The 15424-nt window shown below is 32.0% G+C and overlaps 4 protein-coding genes across 4 annotated transcripts; 3 read left to right on the top strand and 1 right to left on the bottom strand.

Moving 5' to 3' along the window:
* The first annotated feature begins 3333 nt into the window (after window positions 1–3333).
* Window positions 3334–6364, top strand: Tsp_07860 (sodium:neurotransmitter symporter family protein). The gene is made up of 13 exons (XM_003381248.1): window positions 3334–3426; window positions 3775–3947; window positions 4019–4151; window positions 4212–4346; window positions 4405–4508; window positions 4613–4850; window positions 4882–5061; window positions 5119–5224; window positions 5377–5510; window positions 5578–5745; window positions 5798–5949; window positions 6229–6266; window positions 6342–6364. The coding sequence occupies exons 1-13, from the start codon at window positions 3334–3336 to the stop codon at window positions 6362–6364; spliced, it is 1677 nt and encodes a 558-aa protein (XP_003381296.1).
* A 1750-nt stretch (window positions 6365–8114) lies between these two features.
* On the top strand, window positions 8115–8876 carry Tsp_07861 (putative PH domain protein). The gene has a single exon (XM_003381247.1). It carries the CDS (start codon window positions 8115–8117, stop codon window positions 8874–8876), a length of 762 nt encoding a protein of 253 aa, XP_003381295.1.
* Window positions 8877–11721: 2845 nt separating this feature from the next.
* Window positions 11722–12101, top strand: Tsp_07862 (hypothetical protein). Its single transcript, XM_003381246.1, has 3 exons — window positions 11722–11816; window positions 11846–11965; window positions 12014–12101. The coding sequence occupies exons 1-3, from the start codon at window positions 11722–11724 to the stop codon at window positions 12099–12101; spliced, it is 303 nt and encodes a 100-aa protein (XP_003381294.1).
* Window positions 12102–12332: 231 nt separating this feature from the next.
* Tsp_07863 (putative tudor domain protein) lies at window positions 12333–13085 on the bottom strand. The gene is made up of 2 exons (XM_003381245.1): window positions 12927–13085; window positions 12333–12899 (listed from the first exon to the last, which is right to left on the bottom strand). The coding sequence occupies exons 1-2, from the start codon at window positions 13083–13085 to the stop codon at window positions 12333–12335; spliced, it is 726 nt and encodes a 241-aa protein (XP_003381293.1).
* Window positions 13086–15424: the final 2339 nt, after the last annotated feature.

Here is a 15424-nt window from a genome sequence, read left to right as displayed (position 1 = left end):
GATAAATCCACGTTTACGGCATTTATTTGATTGAGTTGTAAAATATTAATTTATGATTGTTTTCCTTGAATGAACTTCATTCATGTGAACAGTTCGATAAAGAAAGTAAATTTTCCACGTTGTAAATAATGCTACAAAATGTCATGGCATAATGATTGGCATTATTCGATAATGCGATGAATTAGCATATTATCAGAGAGAGAGTATTTATCTAAAAGTAAAATGGTTGTAATAATATACTTATACAACGGAAAAGATACAAACTTTACATCATCACTTGATTGTTTCCGTTTTGTGTGATTATTTGTGTTTGAAAAAAAATATCAAAATTGAATGTTTATTTGAAAGATTTACAACATTTCAAATATCACATTTTTATCAACAACAAGCAGTTTGTATTATTGATTATTCGAAAGCATTATTGCTTTATTAAATTTATTTTATTCATTTATTCAATTCTTTTGTTATATTGGAGAGATAAAGCTCATTTTCAGCATTTTATTATTTATCGTATTGCTGTGTTTGATATTATGATTTGTGTTCACTGTTAAGTTTGTGTGCAAACATTTTAATCAGCAGCATGTTTTTGATCAACAAGATGCTACTATGCTTGTTGAAAATTGCACTCATTTGCTTTTCCGCATTATTGATGTGCCAGTGGTGTGAGATTTTAATTTTCTTATATTGCTTATTATTAATTATTGAAGAAATATAATTTCATTTTGCGCCACATTTCACGCCTCCCAGTATAAATAGAAATGTATGCTTCATCTATCTAATAAACTATTTGTATTTTGTTTTTTGTTTTGTAGATCTCGTTTTGAAAATTCGCTATTATCGTCATTAGTTCGTTATACAGTTTCATTCAGGTAAGAAGCTTTCAAGTGTTTGCTCGTTTCTTTTCAATTTGCATTCAAATCAGATACGTCGACTTATTTTGACAACTGATTTTACTTGAAGTTTATGAAACATACTTTTTTTTGTTAAAAGATTATTTTACAATTAGAACCAAAAAAATTATTTTGAACTTGCTAAGATTAAAATTACTGACTTTAAAATGAAAATTGTTTAAAGTTTAAATGGACGTAAACTTTTGTTTAAATGTTTTATCGTTTTTCACTGTATGCAGCTGAACGAGTTTTCTTCATCTGATGCGTGCTGCTGCAGTTGATAAATCTGCTTGTGTGTGTGCCGCAGTTGTAGTTATTAAAGGTTGGATCGAAACTATCATAATCAAATTTACACTTATTATTAATGATAGTAAGCAACTTTTAATTATTCATTTATTTGTTTATTGTATATTGTTAATTTTTTAATTTAATTTCATGATTTTATATTGCTAAACTCTTTACTATTTATTTATTGTAAATTTCGATAATTTTAATATGAATTCTTAGAAATTTTCCTTTTATATTCTACTAATAAATATTTCTATGCTGTAACTCATGATATTAGGTTTCTGTGAAGGCTACTTTTGACTTTTGAATCAGTAGTAGTAGTTAATTTTGATTTTGATAAATTAAAATTTTACATTCTGTTTAAATATTCGAACTGAAGCGTACTGATAAATTTAGAAGGCGAAAGTGAGTTTTTAAATCGAATTTGAAAATTATCTTTAATATGGAATAAACTTAATTAATAAATGGAATTCCTCTTCTAGTAGGTTCATCCAATAAATCTAAGCAATCCTCAGTAATGTCATCTGTACGGTTTGACTTGATTTATTTTTCCCATAACAACACTCTTATTTATAACTTTGTAAACAGCGGCAGTTGATGCAATTTAATTTAAAAATTACCATAAACTTGGATTGTGTGAAATATTTTTCCTTGAAATATTGAATGTCAAAAAAATAAAAGTTTATTTCCTGATTTGATCGACCGTTTCTTCATCCACCATTTCAGCATCAGTTTCGTCAACTTTATTAGCACTAAACTTGTTTCAATTCAGCTCAACATAATTCTTGAAGTGTTGAATTCAATTTTATTTTCCAGTAAGAAATGCAATACAATTTAATTGCATACAAAATTAGTGTAGAATTTAAACAAATTTTCTTTTCATCTTCATTGTCGAATTGGTATTAATGACAATGTATCAGTGAAATATTTTTATTTGTATTAATATTTTTTACAAGTGCAATAAAATATGAAAATTGTGATCAACTAGTTTGTTTATTCATTGTTGATTGCCAACTTGTTTGTAGATTGTTTGGTAAGTTTATAATTGATAGTGTTATGGAAAATTGAAAATGAAATTTTAAATTTTCAAAACCATTTCAAATTACAAAAGATGATAAATGTATATATTATTATCATTATATCTGCGTGTGTGGATCGATACGCGTCGATGAGAAAGGATTCATTTGATGAATTTGCATAATAACTGCTACGTGTCATTATTGCTGCCGGTTATCATTCTCTTTTTTTCCATTATATTTTTTTTCAAATGTTAGCTTAACTGAAATCCAGTTTACTGTTTTTTTTCTGCTTTGATAGGGTTTGATTGGCATAAATTTTGTATTAAATTTATTTATCGGCACAACTTTGGATCTGTAATCAGCTAAAATGTGATGAGGAATGAAAATAATAGGTTGTGATGAAGTTTCTGAAATTATGAAAAACAATACGCTGTTGTTTGCAGTTGGGCAGTTTTTATAAACCTGATTTTTAACTTGAAAATATTATATAAATATTCATGTATTTACGTTAGGTTAGCATTGTTAGGTGAATTTTATTCAGGTTTATAGATAATATGATCGTCGTATTCTGTACATTTCTAATTCAATAGAAGCTACATTAACAACAATCACTATTTATATTTGTATGCATTTGTTCAATTTAATGCATCATTTTCAGTATATCAAGCATGAAAGATGAGCAAAAGAAGAAAACATTCATAAATGAGAAAGATAAATGGGCCTCTGCGACAGAGTTCATGCTTTCCTGTTTGGGATATGCGGTCGGCTTGGGCAACATTTGGCGATTTCCCTACTTGTGTGGACGAAACGGAGGAGGTATTGCCAAAAAGCACAAATAAATCACAAATAATCCAGAAAATTATCCACATGCTTGTTTAGCCGCATTCTTTCTGATCTTCATTTTTATCATCATCATCGCCGGAACTCCAATGGCCTATCTAGAGCTTGGTCTTGGCCAATATTCATCACTTGCATCCCATCAATTGTTCGAAGCTCTTTGTCCACTTTTTTCAGGTATATTAGTTTCATTTTTTGTCAGTATGATTGAAAATACTGAAATTATTATTTTAACCCCCTTGAAATAGGTCTCGGCTATGTGATGGTGTTGACTTCATTTATGATTGCGTTGTATTATAATGTCATCCTTTGTTGGGCGATTTACTATTTCACCGCATCTTTCTCAGCAGAACTTCCATGGAATCACTGCTACAACTCGTGGAACACTGACAGTAACAATTTTATTTTTTAATTTGTATTTTTGCCTTGAACAAATTTTCAAATCTACTTGTTTAAATATGCAATTTTCCCCGCAACCAATTAATGTTTTCCATGAAAAATAATAGATAGCTTTGTGTTCTTTTTTATCAGTTTTAGCTGTCATTTGCTTTTCAAATTTGTAACTGTACACATAAATGATGATAGATGACTTTTCTTAAATGACCTTACTATATAAAGAAAAGTAACGAAATGAAATTTATATTTATCTTCCAAAACTGATGAAATTATTTATTAATTTTTTTTCTTGATTTGTTATAAAATTTTGATTAATATTTGTAATAAATGTCGAATATTTAAAGCTTGCTTCGACAAACCCGTCTACGACAGATGCGTCAAAGAACAGCAAATTTACTGGAGAGGGCGTTGCCATAATGAATCGGACTTGGCAATTGGTATCCGAAATGCAAACAATTCTGTTTATTATTGGAACACGACAGTCCGATCCAATCCATCGCAAGAATATTTTGAGCAAGTCACTTTTGTTATGCGAGTGAAATTTGAAAACAATTTTTTTTCTTTTCATTTTTTGATCTACACTTACAGTCGTGAAGTGCTTCAAATCAGCGACGGCATCGATAATATAGGAACCTTGAATGGCAACTTGTCGATATGTCTACTCGCAGCATGGGTGATGGTTTTCGCTATACTTATAAGAGGGATCAAATCGGCCGGAAAGGTATAGGAAAATTCCACTTCTATGAGTGGTTTTGTGTTGACTGTTTTTGAGCTTTTGTAGGTTATATACGTGCTGGCAACTGTACCTTACATTTTGTTGCTTGTACTGCTGATTCGAGGGTTGTTGTTGACAAATTCTATGAAAGGAATAGAATTTTTTCTTATCCCTGATTTCAGTCGTTTAACCTCTTCAGAAGTAAGCAAATCGAAAATTCAATCCATCGACAATTCATTTACGCTCACTAATTTACCAGGTATGGGGAGATGCTGCTATACAGGTGTTCTTTTCTATGAGTATTGGAGCAGGTGGTTTATCGACGTTGGCAAGTTACAGTCCAACAAACAACAACATTTTACGGTAATTATATATTATTGCGAATGATCACAATAAAAAACATTTTCAAGCTAAAATTCAACTGCATTATTATTTTAATTCATTAACCAGTTGACTGTTCTTTTCAGAGATACCGTGGTCATTACAATTGGAAATATCTTTACCAGTCTGCTTTCTGGTTTAGTTGTGTTCAGCATTCTGGGATACATATCTGGGCAGCTGGACACAACAGTAGAACAGATTGCTGAAAGTGGTCCTGGTCTGCTATTTGTTGCATATCCGTACGCTTTATCTTCACTTCCTGTTTCACAACTCTGGTCATCTTTGTTCTTTTTTACAGTCATCTTAATGGCAATTGATACTCAGGTATATAATTCTGGTTGCCGTTTTATTAAAGGTCCATTCTAAAATTAACAATCTGTATGTGCAACAGATTGTTCAAGTGCAAGTTGTCATTACTGCGATTATTGACCAGTGGCCTTTTTTGCGTCAACCGTGTTGGAAAGTGACAACTGTTGCTTTTGTTTGTGCTGTATCCTACTTGATAGGACTCATCATGGTTACAAATGTGAGTATTGTAATTGCTTCAACAGAAATGATTTCAACAATTAAGTGCTGTTTTGCAAAATTCCAGGGTGGTCCTTACATTTTGAATTTGTTGGATACTTTCGCAGGTGGTTGGCCACTGCTATTGCAATGTTTGATTGAGGTTATCGTCGTGGCTTACATATTTGGTAAGCGTATATTTTATATTCATATTTATTTCTGTTGTTTAGTTGATTTGAAAAACTCAGTTTATTTTATTTTGGTTCTGTAAAAATATGATAGCACTGTAATAAAATGCTCTTGTCAATTGCGCTGGAGTTTTTTATTTATTTATTTATACGTTGAGGTGTCAAAAAGTACGCCGCTTTGTACGAAAGAATGCTTGGTAAAGCACCGTCATTATTTTGGAAAATTTTGGGCTACCCTGCATCTGGCTTTTACAAACTGAGTTGGGCATTTTTAACTCCGGCTTGTTTGATAGTAATGTTTGATATTTTAAATTGAAATTTAAAATCATGAATTAATTCAACTGTTTATTTTTTTTCAGGGTGTTTTGATTTTCAATTTTTTGCAGTACAGCACAACAACATACGGAAATTACGTATATCCGCTTTGGGCGGAAATACTTGGCTGGGTGATTGCATTTTCAACTCTTCTTCCAGTTGTACTGGTGGCGTTATACAAATTGATCATGTTATTCACATCATCTACATGGGTGACTATACGGAATTTTTATTTAAATGTATATTTTTTGAACTTTCATTTAGGTCGATGCTAAATGTAAATTTTACAAATATTTTCAAGCTACAGAAAAGTGGCATCAGAATTTTACCAAACAAGAATACATTGATGAACAAGAAAATACTTGTTCTGAAACAATTTCTGGTGCACCGTCTTGCCAGAATTTGACGATCTCATCGTAGACAGCAGATTGATTTTCCTTCATGCTTCATCATTACAATTGGAGCGATATTTTTTTACGCTACACATTAATTGGAATTTTTATAAATTCATGCATGTATATTATATGCTGTCTTTGGTATTTTCGTTCCAATTGACTTTTTTAAAACAGAATTAGCATTTTTCTATTTATATACATATATATACGTAAGTTTACGTTCAATAAATCATCGTTCTGTTCACCTTTTTTTGTAAATCAACGATAAATTTTCACTGCTGATTTTTTTTCTTTTTGCAGTACTACGTGCAACTCAATTGCAGCAATATTTATATCAGGTAATTATTTATTTTTTGAACTTTTTGAACTTGTTATGCATGTGGAAATTGTAAAAAAATCTTTCTAATTTTCAGGTTTTAACTCGTCAGTAAAATGAAGCAAAATCATGTTGGTGATTTTTTGAAAAACATTTTTCATCTGCCATTTGGTAAGTTCATTGTAAATTAGTTCTGGTAGTTATATATATTTAAATATGAGTTTAAAGAATTTAATTGGAATAATTTTATAAAAAATGACAACTCAGTTGGAAACGAGAACACATTAGCATAAACAAGTTGAACAAATAGCCTGAATTTTCAATAGTAGCGATGTAATAGTTAGTTATTGCAAAGTGCAAATTGCAAAACTTTTTACTGCATACTAACAAAAGTTGCTTTCAAAATGTATTTCTTTCATCGATGACAAAAGCCCAAGATCAAACAAATAGTAGGAAAAAAAGAAACAAACTAACAAACAAAATTAGATTTCATTTTTTTATGATCAATATTATTTGGGCACTCCTTAAAATAGCTTCTTTCTTTTTTTTTCTTTTTGAATAAAATCCTGAGAAACGTGTCAACTGCAAAATGAATAGGCTCTGAGATTTTTTATAAAAATTTAATGCTTTGCAGATTAAGCACAGGTCGTTGAATGCATATGTTCATTACATCGTCGAAATGATTTGTTTATTTACAAAAAGTGAAATACTATGCTACCAGCAACTAGAATTAGAATAGTAATGATGAAAAAAATTCCATTGTTGTGATGCTAATACTAGATTGGCTGTTGGTTTTTTTTATTTTCAAATTGGCCGATTATTTCACATATGTATGTGATGAAAGGGTTTTTGTTGAACAATAATAAGTTGATTCATTCATGATTTGGCATTTTTACCCAGTAACTTTTATTGTTCCTCTTCTACTTATTGGATTACGTCACAGTAACGATGAACGTTTCATCATCACAGTGAATAATGCAGCACAGATAGATAGATAGATTAATGAATAATATCCGATATTGAACTCATCTATTGGTGTAATTTCTAAAGCGGACAATGGAAAAAAAGCAACAACCAAATTGATGGGCGTACATTGATTTCCAATTACACATTAATAAACATGAGTCATTGTTGAGCATCAATAGCAACAAAAGGTGATCATTTGCTTGATGATGACTTTGATATTATTTCAATAATGTACTTACTGGTTAGTAGATAGATGTTTATCTGATTGATGATGAGTTCGATAAAATGAAAAGTGAAAAAAAGAAATTCTTTTCATGTGCATACTGCATTCAATGATAGTATCTGATTGATTCATTGATATATGGTGATGATGGTTTTTCGATGGTAGACACGACACAACTGAAATGCAAACAAAAGCTGGTAAAATTGCGCCATGCATAAGCTTTTCACATGTGGAAATTTTGGGTCAGTGATTTTTGGACTGGATTAGAAGATGTTAGAGTTGTTGGGTCGAGGTCGATGACCAGCAAAATGCTTCACATTAAGCTTTTCTTGATGGACAGTGAGTTAGTTAGTTAGTTAGTTGTTCGACCATTTCAATTCATTGGCGGCATTTCATTTTTGGCTTGAGAAGCAGAGGTGGCAAGGTCAGTTGGTGAATCAACTTTTGCAATAGTGTTGGTGTTGGTCAACATTGGAACGTTTGTCTGGCGGTGCTTTGTTTGCTTTGCCACGTCATCATCATTGATCAGGTTGAACGAGCAGAAGAAACGCCGTGGTTGGAGTGTGTATGTTATGTAGGCAAGCGAAATTGTCCCCATTAGTCACTTTTTTTAAGCCATTTCCAACATAGCAACGTTGGTTGGTTGGTATTGTTCAAAGGGAATTTTTTCAGCAGAAAACAATGTCCACCAATAAGCGGAACAAGTATCGAATTGGTGGTGGTGGTGAACAGTCGAAAATGATTCTCAAACAAGGCAAGGTGCTGCTTTATTCGTCGACATTTTTCGGACGTAAAGTTTGGAATGAAGCCTGGGCAGTGTTGCATGCGGATTCTCAGCTTTACGTCTACAAGGACAGTCGCTGCGTCAAGGAACATTTCCAAGTACTGCTGGAAACGTCGGCTTTGATGATCGCATTCGGTGCTGCTTGTCGCAAATATCAGCCGTCGAATTTCAGCCGACGTGGTTATGGTGATAGATTCGATGAAAATTGCCTGATCGCCATTCCAACAGTCGGCAGGAATGTGCACGTGCATTGGTTGGCGGCTACCAGCGAGTCGGATTTGAGAAGCTGGTTGCACTGCATTGCCAAGACTGTCGAAGGGCGTGTACTTCCGCCCAAGTTGGGCAAACGGCCAGTTGCTATGCAAATTGTTGAAGAACTCAGAGCGACCGGCAGAATTACCAACGATCCGTTGCGTTGGGAAGCTTACTGGCTCGCGACAATGCCAGACCAATTTTCCAATGACGCTCATCAGCTTAATGGTCAATCGAAAATGAACCCATATTTGGAACCGACTAAATTGACCAGCTTGGTGTACACTGCGAACTGTAATTTGATTGAAACACCGGTTGCAAGTCAATCAAAACACCAAAGCATGAATCTCAACCAGCTGAAACACCACACCTTTTCCTATTCTGGGCATGAAAAGTTCATTTCTTGATCATCATCATCATCATCTGGTAAAATTTAGAAAAACAACTCAATCTTGCTATTATTATTATTGATTATGGAACTTTTTTTTCCATTATTTAATATTTTATGAATATCTAGCTTACTTCCCAGTATTTGAACTGTATCACTTCTCAACTGTCTGAATAGATAAAAAGGCGGTAAGTTTTGTGCTTGTTCTCCGCTTTGTTGTACACACACTATTTCTGCAATGAGTGAGAATTTGTAAATAAAATTTTCTAATCAACTTTTAAAAATTCGATTCATTCAAACATAAACTAAATGTTTTATTAAACAATTGTAAAAATTATTCGAACAATAATCTTTGGTTTTACTGTTTTAAAAGCTCAAGTAATTAATTGAATGAACAGTTTCACTCATACAGTTGGGTTTGATTCACAAATATAGCCAACACAGCAGCTCAGTTTAGAAGTATTTTTCTGATCAATTTTCTTGGTGAATATTTTTTTGTCTTATAACACTGGTTTTTGTAGCATATTAATTATCTAAATCTTTATTCCATTGCTGACTTTATTACTTAATTCTGCCTTAGTGCTTTTTTGTACTCGACATACTTTATTAGAAAATATTCCAAATAACTCTTCCATCTCATTTCGTTATTATCGAAAAAAATTGCATATCTTGGTATTTTATTATTGATCATTTAATAAATAGCAAGTCCAATAACTGATGTGGAAAATTTATTTGCCATCAAATGAATCAGAGCCAATGAATAAGCAAGTGTTCAATTATAAAACCGATCATTCATTCTGTTCCGTTGATATCTATCTGATCCTGTGTGAATCATGTTTGTTCTTTTTGGTTTCAATGCATGTTTTGTCAATGATAACTCTTTGGATAAAGATAGATAGATAGATAGATAAAAAGCATTGTGAAATTTTTTTGAATTGTTTACTTTTAATATAGGTAAAAAATTATTTAACGGTTTGATAATAAATTTTCGTGGAACTGCATGAAATATGTTGCATGTATTTCTGAATTTGCTGGCAGCTATCAACAAAATTTAAACAATGTGTGCAGTTTTTTCTTATTTTTTGTGTTTCTGAAATCTTTTTACACGTTTTTAGATACATTTCAAATATTTCGAATAAATTTTCAGTGTTAAGGTTACCCTTTCGTTGAGCACTGGAATTTTTTCACTGTAAACAAACGATTTTTGCGATGACCTATGACAAGCACTGAGTGACCAAAAGCTGCGAGCTGCTGCTATTAGGTATGTAATTGTTGAAAAACTTTGCCAGCATACTATTCAAAAAATTTAACATCACAATCAATTATCAATGTGCAGCTTTTGCAAAGTTGCACACAATATATCGTTGCACAATTTTTAAATTTTGAAGCATAATTGAAGCACGTTTGAACTTTGTATGCAACTGTTGTCCAAAAAATGAACTTATCAGCAAGTGTACTTACCACATCTAACATCATCATGATGGCAAACACATGTTGGCACAAGTAAATCAACCAATAAGTGTTCAATGGACAGATTTACAATGGAAAAAAACATATGAATCGTTCTGCAACAATTCATGCAAAAGGATAAAAAAGCTTCTCACCGCAAGAAGCAAATCAAGAAGAAATTGAACCTGAAAACTGAATGCCCTATACTGTACAGTATTTTTGAATATAATATTAGTCCTTTTCAGCTTTTCTTAAACTCTGATTTTTTTATGCAAAGTTCACATGACGAATATGTTGTTCGCTGTTACACAGATCAATCAAGAAATCCATCAATTTTCATTTACTATGAAAATGACTAAATTTGAAGAATATTAAAGTATGCTGAACTTTTGTTTTGCTTCGGTAAGTGAAATTCATATTTCAATTTATTAGTACATTTTCAAAGCACAAAAACCATTTCTGGACAATTTCGATAATGCTATGTCGGTCGCGTTTTTCTCAGCTTTCAATTTCGGATCATAAAATGATCGCTTACCCATTTCAAAGAAGATATTTGTGTTTTAGAAAGTGCTTGAAAATACTTTTATATGTAAATTATGAATTGTAACACAACGATAAGTACTGCATAGCTAAAGTAATGGAATTCATAAGAATAATTTCGTGTTAATTTATACAATTGTTCTGAAAAGTCGGTTGAACATGTTAATTTGACAAAAGAGAATAAGCATTAAAATTCCGCTTTGACCATAGCTTAGCTTTACTTCTTCTCTGACGTGATTGAGTAATCATTGCTTTATGATGAAACTGATTAGAAAACGAATTGTTTACTTTGCGTAGAATTCCGTTGCTAATTCTTGCCGCATTATTAATTTCGCAGCTCGTATACAGCACTGATTAAGCTCAGTCAGTATGGAATTTCCATGAGAAAAGTAGGAATTGTTGAATCTTTTCATCAGTTAAGTGAGTTCACCATGAACTGTGAATAATCTTTTCATTAATATACATGCATACATGATGATTAAGACAAGCCGGATTCGTTTCTATTCACATTAACGGCTCTTGATGATTATCAGATCTCTTGATCAGAACAAACGGCAATTTCCAACTTCGACACAGATGCTTTAGCTCCGATGAATCTATGCTTATTTATAAGTTGCCTTTTCTACAGTGCCAACAAGAAACAGATGTGTTGAACTGTTATTATATTCTTAGAACAAGCAGAAGATCATCACTGCTTTCTTTATTTTTGCTCAAAAATATACTTATCTTCAGATTAGATTTTGTTTCTTTTACGTCAGTGGTTCAACTATTATGCAAATTGTTTACCAATTGTAAACATGAAATGCAGTTAATTTTTCAGTGTATGTTATTTCAATTGTAAGTTCAAATTAAAACATAACTATTATGTTTAAAATATGCGGAGAAGAACACTTTCCAATTTGATTAATTGCATTAACTGTATTGATACGATAGCACAATATATATATACGGGTTCATCATTTCACTGCGGGTATGATTTATTGTAGAACGTGTTTTCAGGTACGCTTTGGGTGTTTTAGTTAGCATGTTTTACTGTAATAAATTAGCCGTACCATATAAAACACATTTTCGCGCGCATACACACACACACACACACTCACATTTACATTTGAGGTTCACGTTCATATTTATACGTATCTAAATGATTAATTATAAACTGTATGTAAGCTTTGAATACTATGATATAAACGTGCGATATATGCTTCAAGCTACGGCGCAGCTGAAGCTGACAGGTACTGGGGTCATAGCTGATTAGCCAACATTAACAAATTTTTCGACCATTTTTTTACAATAATAACAGCGAATGTTTTTTCAAATTAAACTCTAATACACAAGAAGAGGCTATATATAAATGGCAGTTTTACTTATAAATTCAAACAAACTATGAAATGAAAACATTAAAGTGGCACTTTATGTGCTACAATTTCATCGTACTGATCAAAGCTGCTTTATAACAAAAATGAAATAAATAACGCACATGTTCTGGTCACATTGATTCGTCACTTTCACTTTCGACGTACCACTTTTGTCGCTGTTTCTGTTGTTCCAGATCTCTTTGTCGTTGAGCCAATCTACGTTGCTGCTTTTTAAAGTACGAAGACAAATGCACATCAATAACATCTACGGAACTACCTAGCTCATACATCTTTACCGGTAATGACGATATTTTGTCCCAACTAGAAATTTCGCAGTCAAATTCTTTGTCTTTTACCATGACTCTGTCAAGTTTCTGCATTATATATTCATTTAGAACACCATGCTTTAAATCTCGAAGATAGCATTTGAACGCCAACGGTGGTAATTCTGCAAATTGGCAGTATAACGGTCGAATTCTGTCCAACTGCTCAATAGTTTGAATGCCAACGTCTACGTGAAGAATTCGGAATGAATTGTCAACTTTACAAGTAATTATACCTCTCGTCCACTTCTGATTTATCAACACTGCGACCGGCAATCCCACAGCATTAATTTTGGTCATCGATTCAAAATTGACATTAGGTAGATGTTTCGTTTCATTATAAAAAACATCCATTTTTCTATCCATGTCGGTTTGCTTACTTTTAAAAATCATAAAATTAACATGAAAATGATCTGGAGTACTCCAGTTTGTTACAACTGCTTGAAATCGGGCGTGTTCGATCAGTGGTGTCCCGAATGTGCTATCATTCAAAAATTCTTCCTGTTCTTTGTAGTACGTGGCAATTTCGTAATTATAAAGTGTATCTGATGCTGAATCCATTTCAAATTGATACTATCTTCCAATAATTTCAACGATGAAAACCAACCAAATGACAGTCGGAAATAACACTACAGTTTCGAAAAGTAAGTTACTGAAAATTAAGTACTACTCAAAAATACTTTGTAATTAATCAAAATATGGAAAAATGTATATATATATTTCTTATTTTCTGTTAGTTTATTTAACAGAAATGTTAATTCTTTTCTTCGTTTGAGAAATTAAAGTTGCTGCAATTTTTCATTACTGTAATATTAAGCGTCGGCAGGTTATCGTTGTAGTTCTAGAAAAATATTTAAGGTTAAAATGAAAATCTGATTTTTTAGTGGAGTGTGTTGATTCTAACGAAAGCAATACTACGAACATGATTGAAGCGAAGCAGGATAATTCAGTTTACATCGCACATAAAATTACAGTTGAACAGAGAGACCAGATTGAGTATTAGTGCGTTCACATGACTGAATTTCCTGACGTGGAGAGTCCTTCTTATTTCCAATTTTCGTAGTCATATTCACATCCGTACATCAGACCCACCGAATCGGCCAATTAATTATGGTAATTTCGGCGTCATTGTGCTGATCATTTACCGTGTCATTGCCAGCTCATCATGATATGATGAAGGCAGCTGACGACCGAAGACTTCACAGATATATGGAATAGACGCCAACCATTTAATGGATTAAATGTTATCCTGTTATTCACAGGTTGCATAAAACATCAGGATCCGATTACATTAGGTCGTAGTTTTCTTCCCAATGCCAATTTGCGCCTGGGATGGTCTTCACCGGTAATAATATTGGCCCCTTTTTTCACTGGTTGTTAGAAATTGAGTACTCATTGCATGCTTATGACGTCAAACAATTGGTTCTCTTGTCTGATCCACATTATTCTTTCTTGATTAGTTGCAATATTTTTTATTTCATTGGTGGAAAATTTTTAATTACATAACATTAGTTGACGTAATTTTTATCAAAGACAAGGAAGTTTGGTCATTCATATAAGAAATGTTTTTTCTTTATATATTTCTCTTTTCATCATACACCCGTCTGTGATCACTATTTATAATAATTTTTCAAAGTTTTCTACATTTTATTACTATCGTAATGAAGATTTATAAAATCAGATCAACGAGAGAATGCTGAATGTGGTAATTTGCATTTTTTTAACTCATCTAGTTATTAGTTAAAAATTAAACAGTAGAATTGATGTTACATTCATAATTTATCAACATATCACGTATAAGTTGTATAGCAACGTTTACTGGGCATTACTATTTTAAAATGTTCTTTGATAAGTTCTGATACATAAACTTTCCATGAAAATTCTGCTAAACAACTACAGCGCGTAATTTTCATTGTGTTCAGCAAACATAATTTTCACATCCTTAAATGTAAAATCATGTCAACAGCAATATATGAGATAGACGTTTCCAATATTGACAATTATATTACTAAAATTAAACAAAATTATGAATTCAGTTGAAAAGCTGTTTGATGTCGGGTCCAATTATTTCATCACTCTTATGCGTCGTCTCGTTAACATGCAAATTTTTAAATGTGGCCTTGACATTGTTTGCTTTGCAGCTAAAGCAAATTACAAGCTTGAACTCTTATTACATATACTTATATATATAATTCCATTTCACATGCATTTTTCGTCAATTTAATAGCACCTAGAAATGGAGAATATCATGACATTTCATATTGTGAAGTTGAAAGTCATATACTGATTTTGTTGTTGTTGATTGTTGATTGTTTGCTGTTTCAATGATTTTAGGCTAACATTTGCGTAAAGTTTCTTTTCTGGACCTAATGAACAGCAGGCATAGTAAGAGTTGTTTACCAGAAAATGCATGCAAATTTTTATTCGAGTGTTATACGTTCGTTCACTTGCGTGGTTACAGACAAAATTGAAGAGTAATACAGAGCTAAGAAAGTGTGCAATAGTTTTTAGAAAAAAATGCGCTTATTCATTTTCAAGTTGCTTATCTCAGTTATATTATTTGGTATAAATATGATCTAATATTGAGACAACAAAATTTCCCTTGTGTGCTGATATTTCTTGATAGAAATTTTCCCAAATTTTAAACAAAACATTAATCAGCAGCATATATTTAAATTTTTGTTCGAACCTTTCGAATTTTCAGTTTTAAAATTTTCATTTTTTTCCACAAAAAAAGTATTATCGGAAACTGTTGTGAAATTCCACAGAAATTTATTAAGAAGAAACAGTAAATGGCGAGAATAATATGCAGCACAAATAATAAATATTAATAATATTTTATTGCAGTTGGGGGGTGGAAACGTTCGCATGCTCGTATTCACTGTTGGTTTGTTATTGTG

Source organism: Trichinella spiralis (genome assembly GCF_000181795.1).
Source record: "Trichinella spiralis strain ISS 195 chromosome Unknown Scfld2, whole genome shotgun sequence".
In the NCBI taxonomy this organism is placed as follows: Eukaryota; Metazoa; Nematoda; class Enoplea; order Trichinellida; family Trichinellidae; genus Trichinella; species Trichinella spiralis.
Note: the sequence above shows the minus strand (reverse complement) of the source record. Positions and strands in the feature narration are given on the sequence as shown.

Excerpts from the sequence above, each read along its gene's own strand:
- Tsp_07861 (XM_003381247.1), top strand. The coding sequence starts at position 8,115 with ATGTCCACCAATAAGCGGAACAAGTATCGAATTGGTGGTGGTGGTGAA.
- Tsp_07860 (XM_003381248.1), top strand. The coding sequence starts at position 3,334 with ATGTCATCCTTTGTTGGGCGATTTACTATTTCACCGCATCTTTCTCAG. Across the intron at positions 3,948-4,018 it reads CGCAAGAATATTTTGAGCAA|TCGTGAAGTGCTTCAAATCA; the intron begins GTCACTTTTGTT and ends CTACACTTACAG. Across the intron at positions 4,347-4,404 it reads GTCGTTTAACCTCTTCAGAA|GTATGGGGAGATGCTGCTAT; the intron begins GTAAGCAAATCG and ends CTAATTTACCAG.
- Tsp_07863 (XM_003381245.1), bottom strand. The coding sequence starts at position 13,085 with ATGGATTCAGCATCAGATACACTTTATAATTACGAAATTGCCACGTAC. Across the intron at positions 12,900-12,926 it reads GTACTCCAGATCATTTTCAT|CAAACCGACATGGATAGAAA; the intron begins GTTAATTTTATG and ends TTTAAAAGTAAG.
- Tsp_07862 (XM_003381246.1), top strand. The coding sequence starts at position 11,722 with ATGCGGAGAAGAACACTTTCCAATTTGATTAATTGCATTAACTGTATT. Across the intron at positions 11,817-11,845 it reads GGTTCATCATTTCACTGCGG|GTACGCTTTGGGTGTTTTAG; the intron begins GTATGATTTATT and ends ACGTGTTTTCAG. Across the intron at positions 11,966-12,013 it reads CATTTACATTTGAGGTTCAC|CTTTGAATACTATGATATAA; the intron begins GTTCATATTTAT and ends ACTGTATGTAAG.